Consider the following 15157-nt stretch of genomic DNA (forward strand, 5'->3'; position numbering starts at 1 on the left):
GACAAAGGGATTCTCAGAAGCCCCCCCTCCACCCCTTGCAGCCCCCAGCTGCTCCTCATGGTGGCTCCCCTGAGCTGAACCTGCCCTGGGGTCCAGCAAGAACCTACTGGAGCTGGTGGTCTGGGGTGAACCCCTCTTGTGGACCAAAGAAGGTCAAGGTCCTGCTGATAATGGGTCCCTCCCCATGGGGCCCCAGCTCCTTTGTCCTCCATATCTCTAATGCTACCTTACTCCCTGGTAAACACGCCTCTCTCTGCTTTCTGATCCAATCTGATCTGACCTGTGCCCTGTTCCTTTTGGTGGTGACCTGGGTCCTGGCTTCTGACCCGAGACCATTATGTTTGGTTATAGCAGAGAGAGCTGGGGTGTGGCGGAAGGGTATTTAAAACCTTTGTCCTGGGGCCTCATGCTCCAGATGGACAAAGCCAATCTCAAAGCCGCTGGGGTGCCAGCTTTCCCTTCCCAGGGGACCTGCAGCAGCAGCAGCTTCAGGGTCTTTATGCCTTGCCTGGGTTGTGGGGGGAGGGGGAGGCAGGTGCAAGGCTGCAAGTCCAAGTGCAAGGCTTTGCTGTCTTCTTATGTCCTCCCTGCCCTGCAACCTCCCACTTGGGCTAGGTTCCTGAGTACCCCAAGTAGAGCAGGATGTGGAGAGAGACCAAGTGCTGTGGGTCATTTAGGAAAAAGAGTGCACCTCCAGGGGACATCTGGGAGGCCATCACAGAGGAGGAGGTGTTTGAGCTGTTTTAATAATTTCTAAATTGGAAGTTGACATCAGCCCAGGAATGTGTTCTCCCTTCCAGGGGAGAATCACATTTGTATAGGGATCGGAACCCGGCACAGAGTACGTGTTGAGGAAGTGAGTGGCTGAGCACTAAGCTTCCAAGCTGACCCTCAGGGGTGTTTTTGAAGCTTGCATAGGTGGGGGAGGCTCTGAGCCTGGCTGGAGGCTCCGAAATCCCATCACTGGCACAGGGGTAACACCAGCCACGCCCCCTGCGCTTCTCTGTGTGAAAGGCTGAGTTGTGCTCCCCAGATTCATACGTTGAAGTCCTAACCCACAGTGCCTCTGAATGTGACTCTGGAGAGAGGGTCCTTAAAGAGGTGACTGCGGTTCATTGCGCCCACCAGGGTGGGCCCTACTCCATCCGACTGGTGTCCTAAGAAAAGGAGATGATGACACAGATTCACACAGAGGAAAGGCCATGTGAGGTGTCGGAAGGAGACAGCCCTCTGCCAGCCAAGGACAGAGGCCTCAGAAGAAAAGCCTGGCAGATGGAAACCTTGAACTCAGACGTCCGGCCTTCGGAACTGTGAGAAAACACATTTTCTGTCGTTTGAGCCACACAGTCTATGGTATTGTTCTGGTGGCCTGAGCAAGTGGGTACACGCTGATACGGCTGGCGATGTCCTCACTTGTTGCTTCTGCAGAATAGGACTCAGTGTGAACCCACAACACTGTGTTTCCTTAACCTCAATTTCACATCATGTTCATCCCCCTGAACTACTTATTCAGTATATGCTATGTTTTGGGCCCTAACTTAGGCAGTGGGGTTTGATCATCCAAAGAACAAGACAGACCAAATTGTTGCCCTCCAGTTTACCCCCTGGGGCAGGATAGAGAAATGAATTACCGCAATGCATGGAATGAGAGCGCTGGCGGGGAGTGGAAGCAGGGGAGGGGACAGGGAGTGCTGGCAAGGACTGACGTTTCAGGTAGAGGGACTGTCGGTCCGGTCGGTGGGAGGAGGCCCCAGGAGAAGGGGCCATGCCAGCAGAGATCCGAAGGAGCGGGGGAGGGAAGGCGGGTGCTTGTGGCCTGCAATTTGGGTTGCGCCTTTCCTGACCAGTTTAGAAATTTTTTTTTGTGATATTTTGCATCTTTCTACAAAATACTGTTGGGCGGCATGCAATTATTGTTATTATTTTTTAAATTTTATTTTTCAAGTACTGTTTGCATTCAACACTATTATGTACAGTGGAACCTCGGTTCTCAAACTTAATTTATTCTGGAAAACTGTTTGAGAAGTGATTTGTTTGAAAACAGAATCTCCTTTGTTTGTTGCCTGAGAGACACGTGACTGACCATACAGGTATCGGCATGAAAGCTTTGTTGGGTGGAGACTCAAGACCTGAAGTTTTGTTTGACAACCAGGACATTTTTCTGTGAACAACTGGGTGGAGAACCAAATTGTTTGAGATGGAGTCGTTTGCGAGTTGGGGTTGGACTGTAGTAGCTTCGGGTGTACACCATTCCCTTGTCTTTGTATGGCGTTGAACAAACTCAAAAAGCATCTGGTGGCTTTGCTAGAAATAAATGACTAGGATTTTTTCCCAAGGGTCTAGGAGTCTGCAAACTTTGAACGTAGCTAGGCAAAACCCCAACAGTGTTCCAAAGAAGAACAAAAAGTTACAAGTTCTTAAAAAATGCATTCTTGAAAATTATCAGTGCTGCATTCTCAGCCCTGTGATTGGTCCGGATGAGGACCAGTCAGGTGCCAGGACATTGGGGTGGCAGGTGCCAGATGGCCCGGAAGATGGTGCCAGGAGGCCTGGGCACATCTGGTGCTTGTGTCAGGGGTCTGGACACCTGAATCCTTCCGGGCACAATCAGAGGACTATCGGGAGTTCTCCTGTGGGTCCAGATGTGTGTCCAGGCACTGTCGCAGGACTGCGAGGTCCAGAAAAGTTCAAGTTCCTGGGCTAGTTAGACCGAGAATGGAATCTCTCCTCATGCCTCAACCTTTGTAGTGTTAATGGTTTTAGTAGCTTGGTTAAAGTGTTTTCTATATCTCCTATCTTCACTCTTTCCTCAATGGCTGTAGTCCCCAATTAATCACTTTAAAAGCCAGGAACGGATTCCCTCCTGGTGATAATTTCCCTGCTGTTAGAAACTAGGGTGGACTCCAACTTTTAGTAGTATAAATAGACTCTATGGGGAAATATTGATAATGAATATAATAGTTTGTAGCTAAATACATCTTCCTCTATATAGATATATAAATCTATGTACATGGAACCAAAGGGCAGGTTCATCGGGTCAAGACCATGAGGTGTGTACGCATAATACCCATCTTGGCCACTAGGTGTCAGCCATTCACCATCTGTTTCTGGACGGCTTTCTCCTTGGGAATCCATGTGCTCCAGCCGGCAACCTCAGCAAAGATACCGGGTTCTCTCACCCACCAAGAGCCTCTCTCGACTCTCTCTGCATGAAACCTCCACGTTTCAGAGAATAATGCTTAGTTTTCCTCTGATCTTAAAAGCTATCATTGGGGAAAAAAGTATGAGATAAGAGGAAAAATCGCCCATACTGCTGGCTCTTAGAGAGAACCACTGTTCAATACTTTGGGTGTTTTCCTCTCATATGTGTGAAGTTAGTAATAACTCAATGCTATTTTGTGGCAGGCACTGTCCCTGCAGTTTCCTACAGCTTAACTCTTTGAATCTGCACTATAGACTGAGAAGGTGGGGACGACTTTTTCCTGCTACTATTTTACATATGGTACCCACATAGCCCGATTGAGATTTATTTTGCGTATCATAAATCCTACCATTTCAGGTGTACAGTTTAGTGTGTTTTAGTATATTCACGGAGCCATACCACCATCCCACGATTTAATTTTAGAACACTTTTGATCCCGTAAAAAGAAACACGATACACATTAGCAGTCTCCCATTGCCAACCTTGCCCTTTCCCCTAAATAAAAGAGGCTATTCTTTCATTGTTATTAATTAACTACTCTTTTATCATAGTAAAAACATTTAACATGAGATCTACATCTTAAAAAAACTTTTAGTGCACAATAGGGCGTTGTTAACTAGAGGCACAGTGTTGTGTAACAGGTGCTCAGCACCCATTCATCTCGCCCAGCTGAAACTTCACACCCGAGGAGCAGCGGCCCTCCATCCCCCTCCTCTAACCCGGACAGCTGCCATTGAACTCTCTGCTCCTGTGAGTGATTACTTAAGACACCACATCTACGTGGAATCGTACAGTATTTGTCTTTCTGCGACTGGCTTGTTTCACTTAGCCCAAGTCCAGTTTCGTCTCGTTGCACGTGGCAGGACTTCCTTTTCTTTTGTGACTGAATAACGTTGCATTGTATGTATACACTGTATTCTCTTTATCTACTCATTTGTCGATGGATACTTAGGCTGTCTCCACAGCTTGGTGCTGTGAATGATACGCAGTGAACACGGCAGGACAGACATCTCTTCAAGATCCCGATTTTAATTCTGTCAGATGGACAGCCAGAAGTGGGATTGCTGGGTCCTACAGAAATTCTATTTGTAACGTTTCGAGGAACCTCCACACTGCTTCCCACCGTGGGGGCGTCACTGCGCGCTCACACTGGCCGTGTGCAGGGCGTCACACCCTCACCGGCGTTCGCCAGCTTTTGTTTTTTTCGATAGTGGCCAATAGTGAGAGGGGATATCTCACTGTCGTTTGGATTTGCATCTCCCTGCTGATTCGTGAGGGAGGAACTCTCTCCCTCTCTCAAAATTGCAGGGCAGAAAACAGAGACACCTTTGTCCAAGGTCACGTGACTGGTCGTGCGTGTCAGAGGTGGGCTTTGGACCCAGAGGGTACGGCTCCTGGGTGTGCCTGCCTGGTGGGTGTGTGGCCCTGTCTTCCACGTGCTGGGCACACACGTGCTGTTCCGTCTCCTGTTCTTTTCTCTTCACATCCCATTGGAATGAGTTCCCATAACATTAAACATCCTTCCAAAACACGATTTTTAGGTGGCTGCGTGATGGCCGAACCCACTATACCGTGGACAACTCTGTTTAATAGACATTGGAGGTCCCAGGTTTTCCACGTTGTCAGATACTCGGAGGATCGCATCCCTGCTCATTCACATTTGCGGGCGTTTCTGAGTATCGTCTTAGCAGAAATCCTAGAAGCAGAATCGCTGGGACAAAGGCCAGACACCTTTAAGGACAAATCATCTCTTAAAAGATTGTATCAATTTACACTGTTACAAGAAGTATTCAAGAGCTATCTTTTCCCTTTTTCTTCATATTTTTCTCTCACCAAAGGCTGGAAGTCTCTTTGGTCTGCAACTGATAAAGGATGAAAGGGGAGAGTGGGGGGGGGATTTTCCCCTTGAGCATCAGAATCGACCCTCATGTTGGCAGCACAGGCTACAAATATCGAGCCTCAGGAACAGTGTGGCTCGTTTTAATGGACATGGCTTCAGCCCTGGCCACGGGCTCGTTTAAGGGAGGAAAGCCTGGTCTTTTACTGTTGATATAATGGCAGTCAGCCCTGCTGCCGCCATTTACTGTCTCCACTTGTATTTATTGAGGGCCTACTATGTGCTGGCACCCAGTGCGGGAGGCGGAAGATCGGAAGAGACTTCCCTCACCCATGCCGTGGGGGCGATGTTATCTGCCATGCAGGGGGTCGTGGGACACAGTGAGATGGCTTAGGTCACCGACTGGAGCTATTGTCATTGCTCCTACTATCCCAGCAAGTGGGGTAAGTGCTGGTTTCTGACCGAGAGACATGATGCTTATGGGTCCATGAAGACCTACTTGGAAAGTGAGTTTTACAAACAAGCAGTTCGCTCGAGTCTCCATTAAGCCTGGTTCATGATTTGTACTGCTCGTTTAAATTCTGATCCCACCCTTTCCCTGGGCTCTGTCAGCTTTGCACCCAGCCCTCTTTGCCTCCCCTTATGCTGCTCATAACCCTCGGCCTTCCCAAGGGACTGGGCCCACACGACTGTGGACATACAACTGTGCACATGCAGTGGATTGGCACACCATGGAGACCGAGGGGTTTGGGGGTGCAGTGGCAAGACTGAGGTGAGTGTGACCCCCGACGCCCCTGGGCACCTTTTCCTGGCACCCTGAAGAGAAAGCCCATCACCTCTCCGACACTGCTGTTGTTTTCCCCCCTGGGCTCCCATCCCTGGTATTACCAATTATCTCCTTATATTTCTCCGTAACTCGACGGTGAGTTCCTAACCCAGCTCAAGCCCAGGGGTCCACCTTAGTGCCCAGCACATAGTAGGTGCTCAGTAAATATGCACCAAGGGAAAGGATGATGAAAGAAGACTGCACCTTCTCTGGTGTTTGTCTCGCCTGAGGAGAGGGCAGTCTGATGTGCAGAGACGGGGGCTGTTTTCCAGCCCTTTACTCTTTCCTGCCCTTTCTTCTGTCCGGGCCCCCCTTCCTCTGCCTCTCACCCCTGCTGCTCTCCTCCTGGGCCTCTGCCCGGGGTCTCCATGTGGGAAGAAGTGATGCCCTGACTCCAAACTTGCCAAAACATGGCAGCTCAAACCACGGCAGCTCAAACCAAATGGCTTGGGAGCTGCCTGCCTGGAGGCAGGGCAGGATGGTGTGCTCCGAAAGGCTTTGTGCACCTTGGGTCTCCCCTCATATGAGAGTCTGCCTCCCCAAGAGAGTCTTGGAGGCCAAGGGCAGGGCCATCCTGGGTGTCTGACAGATAGGAATGGCCCGAGCACCCATGTGAACTCATAATCTGAGAAGCAAGACTGGGTGGCAGAGAACTGGTGACTGGGGTCTTTGCCTTCCTCGGGGCGTGTGTGTGTGTGTGTGTGTGTGTGTGTTGGGGAGACAGGATAGAAGCCCCCCCAAATCACAAGGCTACTGCCAAAGGTCCTCTGACACGGGAAAAATAGAATCTGTTTTTGACATCCCTCTGAATGAGGCATGGTGGAGTTGATGGACAGAGTCACATACTCTACTATGATCTAGAACGTCTCTCTCCCACTTCTGGGGACTGCTTCTACCCGGCTCCTGCCAGTGGTCCTGGAGGAAACTATCCATCGCCACCCACGGCACAGGACATGGGGCCAAGTAGAGCCAATCATAGTGCTCCTCACCCTGGCCACAATGATTGGTCCAGAGCTGGATCTATAACCTGAGATGGACCAATCAGATCCCTCCCTGGTGCTTTGTTTGTTTGTTTGTTTCTGAGCTTCTCTCCTTTCCAGCTGGATGCCTTAAGGATGTAAAACTCTGGGGCAGGTAATGGCAAAGTCCTTTACCACCTGGAGAGGCTGGCAAAAGAAAGCTGTCAGGGGAAGTGAATCGAAGTGGAGAGAAAGAGTGCGCTGATGGGTTTTGATTTCTTGGGTCCAACCACCGAGCTCTTTGGACCTGCTCTGGTTTCTGTCCCCTGGATCCTCTATCTGCTTCCAATAGGTGTCCTTTCTCCATGAAGCCAGTTGGAGTTGGGCTCCTCACTCTTGGTCCAGGCCGGGTTCTAGCGTCCCGCCTGGTTCTGAGGCACGGCCCACACCCAAAGAGAGACACCATGCGGCGTATCTGTACCCTTGAGAATGAGAGCCTTTATTTTCCACTGAGAACAGGGCTTCTCGGAGCAGCAGACGTGGATGTAGCCGGTTCCCCCCAGGGCCTGAATACCTAGTCTATGTGAGAGTGTGTTTGCGGTGGGCGGGGCCACATCCGGGGGCAGTGCCAGCACTCATGCCACCGCAGGGGCCAAGCCAATCCTGTTGTTTGCCCGATCGAAAACGGTGAAGTACAGCCTCAGGAAGACGTCCCCCAGGATCCAGAGAGTAGAGTGGCTTAAGGTTTCATCAAAGTTGCTGTAACAGGTGTTAAAGAGACCCTGCAGGAGGAGAAAACACAGCCTGAGCCCTTGCCTGCCTCCTGCTTTGGCACCTAGAGCTGGCAGCTCTCAGCCTTGTTCCCTGGCTTTCCCAGGGGCCTCGTGGCTCCTTCGGCAGTGGCAGAAGCTGGCGCTCACCCAGGGACTGAACCTGCTCCGACTGTTTCCTCTGCAGAGCTTGCTCCCCGCCTCCTCACCCCGACTCATTCTCGAAGACTAAGCTCTGGGCAGCCTTCCTGGACCCATGACCACCTTCCTTGGCTTCTCTGAGCTGGGTGGGCTGATTTCCTGGGAGTTGCCTGTGTCTTTAGCCCTTGTCACACTGGATCTGCCAGGGCGCCCCTTGGCACAGCCCTCTGGGGTGCCATTTGCATGGGGTCTAGTGTGGACCTGCCTTGACCTGGGTGGGCCTCCTTGTGCTTCTGTGAACCCGGGGGCTTAGGATTATTTAAATTCCTCTCTTCCTCAAGGTCTTGTTTGAGTCCATTCACACCTCCTCTGAACACCCACGGAGGAACTGACATTCATGAAGCCTCAACTATGTGCCAGGCAGTGTGGCCGCTGTGGCCTTTATTCACGTTGGTGTCTAACCACCCCCACCAAGGGAGGGGTCGTCACTCTATTTCACAGAGAGGGATTGGGGCTTCACAAGGGGGATCGTCACCTAGGACTAGGGTGGCCATTGGATCTGTCGGTGGAATCAGGACCCTTTGGAGATGGGAAGGGGATGCAGTTAAAAATTATGGTGAGATAGCTCACTGGGACTGTCCCCTGCCAACCCCACCAGTCCCTGTCCTTTGCGCATTTCCAGGATTGCTGCGGCTCACTGTCCGTGTTCATCCGTCTGAGTGCCCTGGTTGAACTGAAGCTCTAAGAGGGCAGTGGCCATTTGTGTCCCATCTCCTAGCACTGCACCAGCATGGGGTGGCCACTCCATATTTATCTGAGGATGAGGGATGCCCTGGCCTGCTCTTGGCTGTCAAGAGGTGTGTTTTGTGGGAAGGGTCCTCCCAGCCAGGGGTGCTCAGCAGCATCTGCAATGACGAGGCTTGGCCTACAGGGGGCCTCTTCCAGCCGCAGCCCAGTGCGTCCCGCCCATCCCAGACTTGAAAACGAGCCCCCAGGGCTGGCCCCTCACCTTCCGGATGTAGGCCCTGGCCGGCACCGGGTACTTGAAGCCGTTGATGGTGAAGACAATGTCAGGCAGGGTGTTGATGGCATTACAGCTGACCACGTACTGCGAGAGAAAGGGGGAGGGAGACGGTTGGCCCAGCTGACCCCTTTCTGCGTGGAGAGCCCAGGAGCGACCCTGTGGCAGGACGCTTCACCTCTCCAGTGTTGGTCATCCGGGCGTTGATGGTCTTCAGGATGTCGAAGATGTCGTAATCTGGGCCAGTCAGCAATGAGGTCCCAGTGTCGGCAATGGCCTCGCAGCCGCCTTCACATGCAATGACCTTCCCCTTCATGGAGATGCTGGGAGACAGGGGACAGAGCAGGCACCAGGATCACTGTGTACCCTCCCCTACCAGTGTGCGTCTCGGCGTCCGTTGCGCCTGCACCTGTGTGCATGGGCCTGCGTGGGGATGGCGCTGCTCTGGCCCTCAGAGGGGGGCGCTTACCTGTCCATGGTGATCTGCCAGAAGCCCTGCTTGCTCACGGGCACCCACTTGAGCTCTCCCTTGTAGTAGGAGCTGTCCACCCCGCCGAACATCACCATGCTGCCCTTCTTCTCGTTGCTGGGGGGGGGGGCAGAGAGGGGGCTCGTTGTGAGGGGAGAAGAGCAGGTGGCTTTTCTCAAGCTCGGTGACGCACCTGGCCCCAGGGTTGCTCTCAGCAGTGACTGCTTCTCCCCAGGTCACACCGCCCTGCGGAGCAGGCACAGCTGTGGCGTCCGCCGTACCAGTGGGGAAGCTGAGGCACAGCGGTGTGAGCGCTGGCCCAGGGTCAGTCACAGGGCTGGGGAGCGGTGAGGCTGAGGTGCGAACACAGACAGTGTGGCTGGGCTTTGACTGCCCACCTTTCCGAAGACAGCCAGGTCCCCTCCAGTCGCCGGAGTGCACGGAGAGGCTGCCGGCAGGTGCTGGGCCGGAGGGGTCTGGCCTGTTGTTTTCTGACTGCGGAGGCCGCTGGGAAGCCAGGGGCCGTGTGTGCAGGCTCCCACGGGGGCTTTACAGGCCTCTGACCTGTGCCGTCTGCAGCCTCAGCCCCACCCTCCGCCTCCTCCTGGCGCCTAGGGGGACAGCCTCTGCCTTTGGTGGGAAAACACAGCCTGTCAATGGCCCCGTCCTGTGGCCTCTGCTTCTCTCTCCACACCCCATCGAGGCTGTCAACCAGTCAGGAACATTAGCTTTTCCTGCTACTGAGCCCAGTGACTAAAGACCTGCTGATGGCCTCATCACCCATCATGGGGGGCAGTCCTGTGGCCCGAGTTCGAGCCCTGCCACTACCAGTGTGTGCCTGGGCAATTGTGTGCAGAGCTCCTCTCTGAGCCTCAGGTTCCCAATCTGGCAAAGAAAGGAATTGAACTGCAGGGATCAGCACACTTTTTATAATGCCAGTTGTCGCTATTCCAGGCTTTGCAGGCTGCGTGACCTCTAACACAGCTGCATGATGCTGTCACTGTAGAGCAGAGCAGCCATGGACAGGAGGTAACTGAATGAGCAGAGCTGTGTTCCAATAAAACTTTATTTATAAAAAACAGCTGGTGGGCCAGATGTGTCCCCAGGCCACTATTTGCTGACACCTGGACTGGGCTGTCTCTCAGGAAACTTGTGGACGAATCTCCTATAATTTTTCACACAACAGAAAGTATCTTACAGCTGATTTGGAGGGAGGGCTTGTGTAGCCCAGACTTACCTGCTCAAATAGAAGGCAAAAAGGTTCTGAGAAAGGACTCCTTGTGTCCACAAGTTGTCAAAGACGGGAGTGGTACCCGTGAGCGCCATGCTGGGGTAGCTCAGGCCCAGGATGCCATCGAAAGCCCCATATTCCAAGATCTTGCTGACCTCTGTCTTGCTCAGGCCAAACGCCTGGGACCGGTCCACCAGGGTCCCGATCTGCGAGAAAGGCGGGCGGGTGATCTCGTGTAAACGTGGAGAAGCAGGGCTGGGCCTGGGCTGGGGCAGAGGCCGGCAGAGAGGTGCCGCTGGCACCCCAGGGGTAAACTGAGGCGAGGCTGTGCTTTGCGTTGGCCTCAGATGGCTATGACAAGCCAGAGCAGGAATGCATTGTGCATTGCTGGGGGGGTTCAGCCAGCACCCACTCCTCCTGCTAGCATCATCCTAATTCACAAAACATGCTCTACCCCCCTTTTTTTTTACAGCTGAGAAACTGAGGCTCAGAGTGGGACCAAGGGGTTCCTACTCCAGGACAAAATGAACAGGGAGCAGATGGTCTTCTCTCTGGTGTTGCGGTGGTCTGATGACAGAAGTGGAGGGAACTCGTCACAATTCACTGTGGATTCCGCATCCCAGGAGCGAGAAGCCAGCCACACCATGTAGCCCCCGGAGTTCCGGTGAAGTCTGCTTTGTGTGTGTGTGTGTGTGTGTGTGTATGTGTGTGTGCTTTGGCACAGTCCACAGTTTTTATTAGATTCTCAAAGGCCCCCCTCCCAAGTAGGAACGCTTTGTATCACAGGGGGCCCTCTGGCATCTGTGGCCCCCCGTGTCCCCCTCGCTGATGTCTGGAGCTCTCCCCAGCCCCCAGAGACCTCAGATTAGCTCCACCCTCTCCTGAAAAACACCCCGCACCTGCATGAGTCCTGACTCGCATTCCAGCTCTGCCGCTTTCTTGGTCTGGGGCCTTGGGCAAGGTGCTCACTCTCTCTGTACCTCAGCCCCCTTGTCTGTGTCACGGAGGTAGCGGTAGTGCCCACCACGTGGGCTTGTTGGAGGATTAGACGGGGTATTGCCATGCAAGTGCCCAGCACGGTGCCAGCACAAACTGAGAATATGCAAATAGATTTTTCCTCACCTTGCCCTGCTCTCAGCAAAATCAGTCTTGAGCCCTCCGTGGGAGAAAGGGCTGCAGGCCCACGCCTCCAAGCCCCTCCAGCACCACGACCCACTCTGTGGGTTAGCCACTGGGAGAGCTCGTCAGCAGGAGTGCTCTCTCTCCAAGGGACGCAGCCCCAAGAGGCAGGCGACCAGTGGGGAGACTTGGGGAAAGACGGTGCCTCTAGCTGACCCTGCCTCCAGTCCTTCAGGCAGAGGCCGCTCCCAGCGCCAGCCCCACCTCTGCCTCTGGTTTCCACCTCACCTTAATGGTGTCATAGCCGAGAAATCCCGTCATGCTCCCAGAGCCGTAGTGGAGTGAGAAGGACCGGTTCGTGCCCTGGAAGGTGGAGGACTTCTTCGGGTTGAAGACCGTGTGTCTGACTGCAGGGACAGAGAGTGCTTGTGGGCCGGCCCGCCAAAGCCTGGGGGTGGGGTGCAGTGCTGAGACAGGGCTGGGGGCACTCACCACAGGCACGGCTGAAGCAGTAGATGGAGGGCACCCACAGGTCAGCGGAGCCCGTGTCGAAGATGACCTTGAACTCCTGAGGGGGCGTTCCAATACTGACGGTGCCGATGTAATACAGCTGCCGGGGCCAGGAAGGGGTAGTTAGGCCAAGCCTGGCTGCCCTGGGATACCTGCCTCTGTTAGGGTGCCCTGTGTCTCCTGAGATCACTTTCCAACCAGCCTACCTCACAGCCATGGTTCCAGCCAGTGCCTTCACTTGAACACTTCTCCAGTCTCCCCTGCAGCTCTCTAAACCCTTCATGGCCCAGCTGGACTGCTTCCTCCTCCAGGAAGCCTTTCTAGGTTACCCCAGGAAGCTTCCTCCAAACTCAAACCTGTAATGTCCATATCATGCAGGTGGCCCTTTCATTTGATTTATTTTCCCTTTGTCTCTTCTTGTGGAATAGATGAGACCCTTTGTTATCCACAACAATAACCATCACGTTAGTGGTTTTATAACCTCACACATTGTAGGGGCTCACTAACTTCTTAATGGTGCCATTCTTGGGGCTGTGGAGGCCAAAGGTCCTCTGCCCAGGGTATCAAACTTGACTTGCAATTGGCTTTGTTGTTTAATCAGACACGGCTCAGCCTTCAACTCTAACACAGTGACTGGTTCTTTCAGTTCAGAAGGAACAGAATCTGTGAAAGCAATGCCGTGGTTCCCAGGTGCTCAATGACATGTTCCTGGCATTAAAGTGGGTGTTTACTTGCCATCTGGTCCCAGCTGGACCCAGTCACCACGGACCAAGAGCTGAGGGCGGGAGTGACTTCAACTCTGGAGACGGGAGCCCTGTTCCCCAGCCCCAGCCCCAACATCCTGGCTCCCACCTCCAGACGCACGCTAGTGCTTTCCCAGACCTCCAGGGGGTGCTGTGGAGTGCTGCCCCCACCACACTCACGTCCAGGAAGTTCCTCATGGATTCGTAAGTTATTCCCGGTTTTTTCTGGATAAACCTGTAGGCCTGGCTGTAAGGGTGCTCCTCCAGGTAATCCTTCAGCAGGTCTTTCTCCCTGAGACTTTCTCTCATGGACTTGATCTTCGTCAGAGGGATTCTTTCGTTGGGAAAGGGAAACAAATAAAACTGAGAAAACAGTTCACTGCCCCGTGTTTTGACGTGGCTGCCACGCCTTGCACTGTAATCACACTTCGAATTTTCCAAGTGTGTGTATGAATGTCGTCTTGTTATCACGACAGGTCACACAACATGAATAAGACCACGGTCCTGGGTTCACATATAGGTTCCACTGTGAGCCCGGGTAAGCCGTGTGACCTTGTGAAGCCTCGGTCTCCCCACCTGTAAAGGGGTGGAGTGATAAGGCCCCCCTCACATAGAATCTTTTGGTTATTAAGTGAGCTGACAGACATAACGCACCTGACATAGGGGAGATCTTGACATTGAGAACCAATACTACCGCTACTGTCACCTCATTGTCTCTTAGTGAAACCTGGGGAGGGAGGCAGCTTGGGGACCATTATCTTTTTTTACGGGGGAAAGGGGAATCCGAATTGCAGGGAGTTTGTGAGTTGGTGCTGGTCACACTTCCCGGAGAGCAAAACCGGACTTGGAGTATCGCTCCTGATCTTTCTCCAGGGTTCAAGCAGAGGAGAAGGCTGAGAGAGGAGGCCAGCCGATGGGGAATACGTTAGGAAAATTCAGAGGATAGAGCAACAAGAATCAAAATAGGAAAAAAAACTGCAGAGAGTTTTGCGTGTACAGAGGCATCCAAAGAGATGGAAGGGGAGAAGAGATACGGAGCTGCAGACACGGAGGCACAGGCACCTGGAAACTGAGAGAGCGGGGAGAAGGTGTAGAAGCAAACTGGAGAGGAACGCTGTCCCCGCTGGCTCCACCTTTCCAGCGGTGCAGGCTGTGCCCTGAGCAATGCCGGGGAGCACCATCCACAGATCCCATGTGCAACCTGGGGACGTGTAACCCCACGGGCTGGTCCCAAGACCCCTGGGCCCCACAGTGCACACGACAAGCTACTCATCAGTAAACGGAGACTTAAGACTTCAAGACAGGGAATGACGGCGTTCTCTTCTTTACCCCTGGGTGGTGGGAGAATAAGAGGACAATGGGGAAGAGCCCAGAAGAGAGCTGGTGCTGCCTGCAGTCCCCGTACTTACGTGACCAAGCACTCAGAGAGGGCCACCAGGCCGAGGAGCCCAATCCACTTCATGCTTTCTTCCTGGATCCAGCGCACTCAGGAAAGAGGGAGTTTTGAGCATGCAGTGATGGGCGAGCACTGCCGGTTATATTCGCTCTCACCTGGCCTCATTGCCCCCTCGGAGGGCTACTGATGGCCTCGATAAGGGATACAAGGCTCCCGATAAGATCTTTATTTCCATCAATGCTCCTAAGGAAGGGACTTAGAATTTTTTCCGAATGCAGAGATCTCTGTTGTAATCTCTTCCTTGGGGCATGGCTGGAAAAAAAAAAAAAAACCCAAACCACATGATCTGACAAAGAGTGCAGAGATGCTTGCTATCTTGGAGATAAAACACAGCTAATCATGTCATAAAAAGAAATGCTAGCTGCCATGCTTGACATTCCTGGTCTCCTGTTGTCTTCGTAGGGATCCTGTGAGCCGTGTCTCGCTGTCTGCACTTGGAGGGGAGGTTGCTAGGAGGAATAGATGTCAAAGGCAGAGTGAAGCTGTGGGGGCAGCCCCCTGGCATATGAGTGGCTCTAGGTAATGGGACAGACGGCACAAATCAGAGGTTCTGATGGTGCCACTCTGCTTCAAACACCTAGGCTGGAGCAGTATAACAACAGTGCAATTTTCATATCGGAGGACATGTGACGCAGGTGTCCAAAATGTATTTTATTCATTCAACAAACATTCATTTATTGAGGACCGGGGATAGGCTGGGGTCTGGGCTAGATGCTGGGAAGTCCAGCAAGATTGGTGGCCCTGGCCTTTGGGCAGCTTGCAGTGTAGAGCCAAACTCGTGAACCCAAGGCCCAGAAAGCAAGGGAGAGGAATGGAGGGGCCGGATGGCCCCCTGGGCATGGGGCAGCCCCTACTCAGCTGGGACCAGCAGTG

At 53.1% G+C, this 15157-nt stretch overlaps 1 protein-coding gene across 1 annotated transcript; it reads right to left on the minus strand.

Moving 5' to 3' along the window:
- Nucleotides 1-7459: 7459 nt before the first annotated feature.
- LOC119043726 (pepsin F-like) lies at nt 7460-13137 on the minus strand. Its single transcript, XM_053659044.1, has 7 exons — nt 13009-13137; nt 11864-12199; nt 10463-10662; nt 9226-9342; nt 8935-9079; nt 8745-8843; nt 7460-7606 (listed from the first exon to the last, which is right to left on the minus strand). Exons 1-7 carry the CDS (start codon nt 13135-13137, stop codon nt 7460-7462), a joined length of 1173 nt encoding a protein of 390 aa, XP_053515019.1.
- Between the last annotated feature and the right edge of the window lie 2020 nt (nt 13138-15157).

This window comes from Artibeus jamaicensis, unplaced genomic scaffold, assembly GCF_021234435.1.
Source record: "Artibeus jamaicensis isolate MK-2021 breed Jamaican fruit bat unplaced genomic scaffold, CSHL_Jam_final scaffold_614, whole genome shotgun sequence".
Classification (NCBI taxonomy): domain Eukaryota; kingdom Metazoa; phylum Chordata; class Mammalia; order Chiroptera; family Phyllostomidae; genus Artibeus; species Artibeus jamaicensis.

What these genes read in the sequence shown, in the direction of transcription:
- LOC119043726 (XM_053659044.1), bottom strand. Translation starts at nt 13,137, where the DNA reads ATGAGAGAAAGTCTCAGGGAGAAAGACCTGCTGAAGGATTACCTGGAG. An exon ending in TTTGCCTTCTATTTGAGCAG is followed by an intron (nt 9,343 to 10,462) that starts GTAAGTCTGGGC and finishes CCCCCCCCCCAG; the next exon opens with CAACGAGAAGAAGGGCAGCA. An exon ending in TGGCAGATCACCATGGACAG is followed by an intron (nt 9,080 to 9,225) that starts GTAAGCGCCCCC and finishes CCTGTCTCCCAG; the next exon opens with CATCTCCATGAAGGGGAAGG.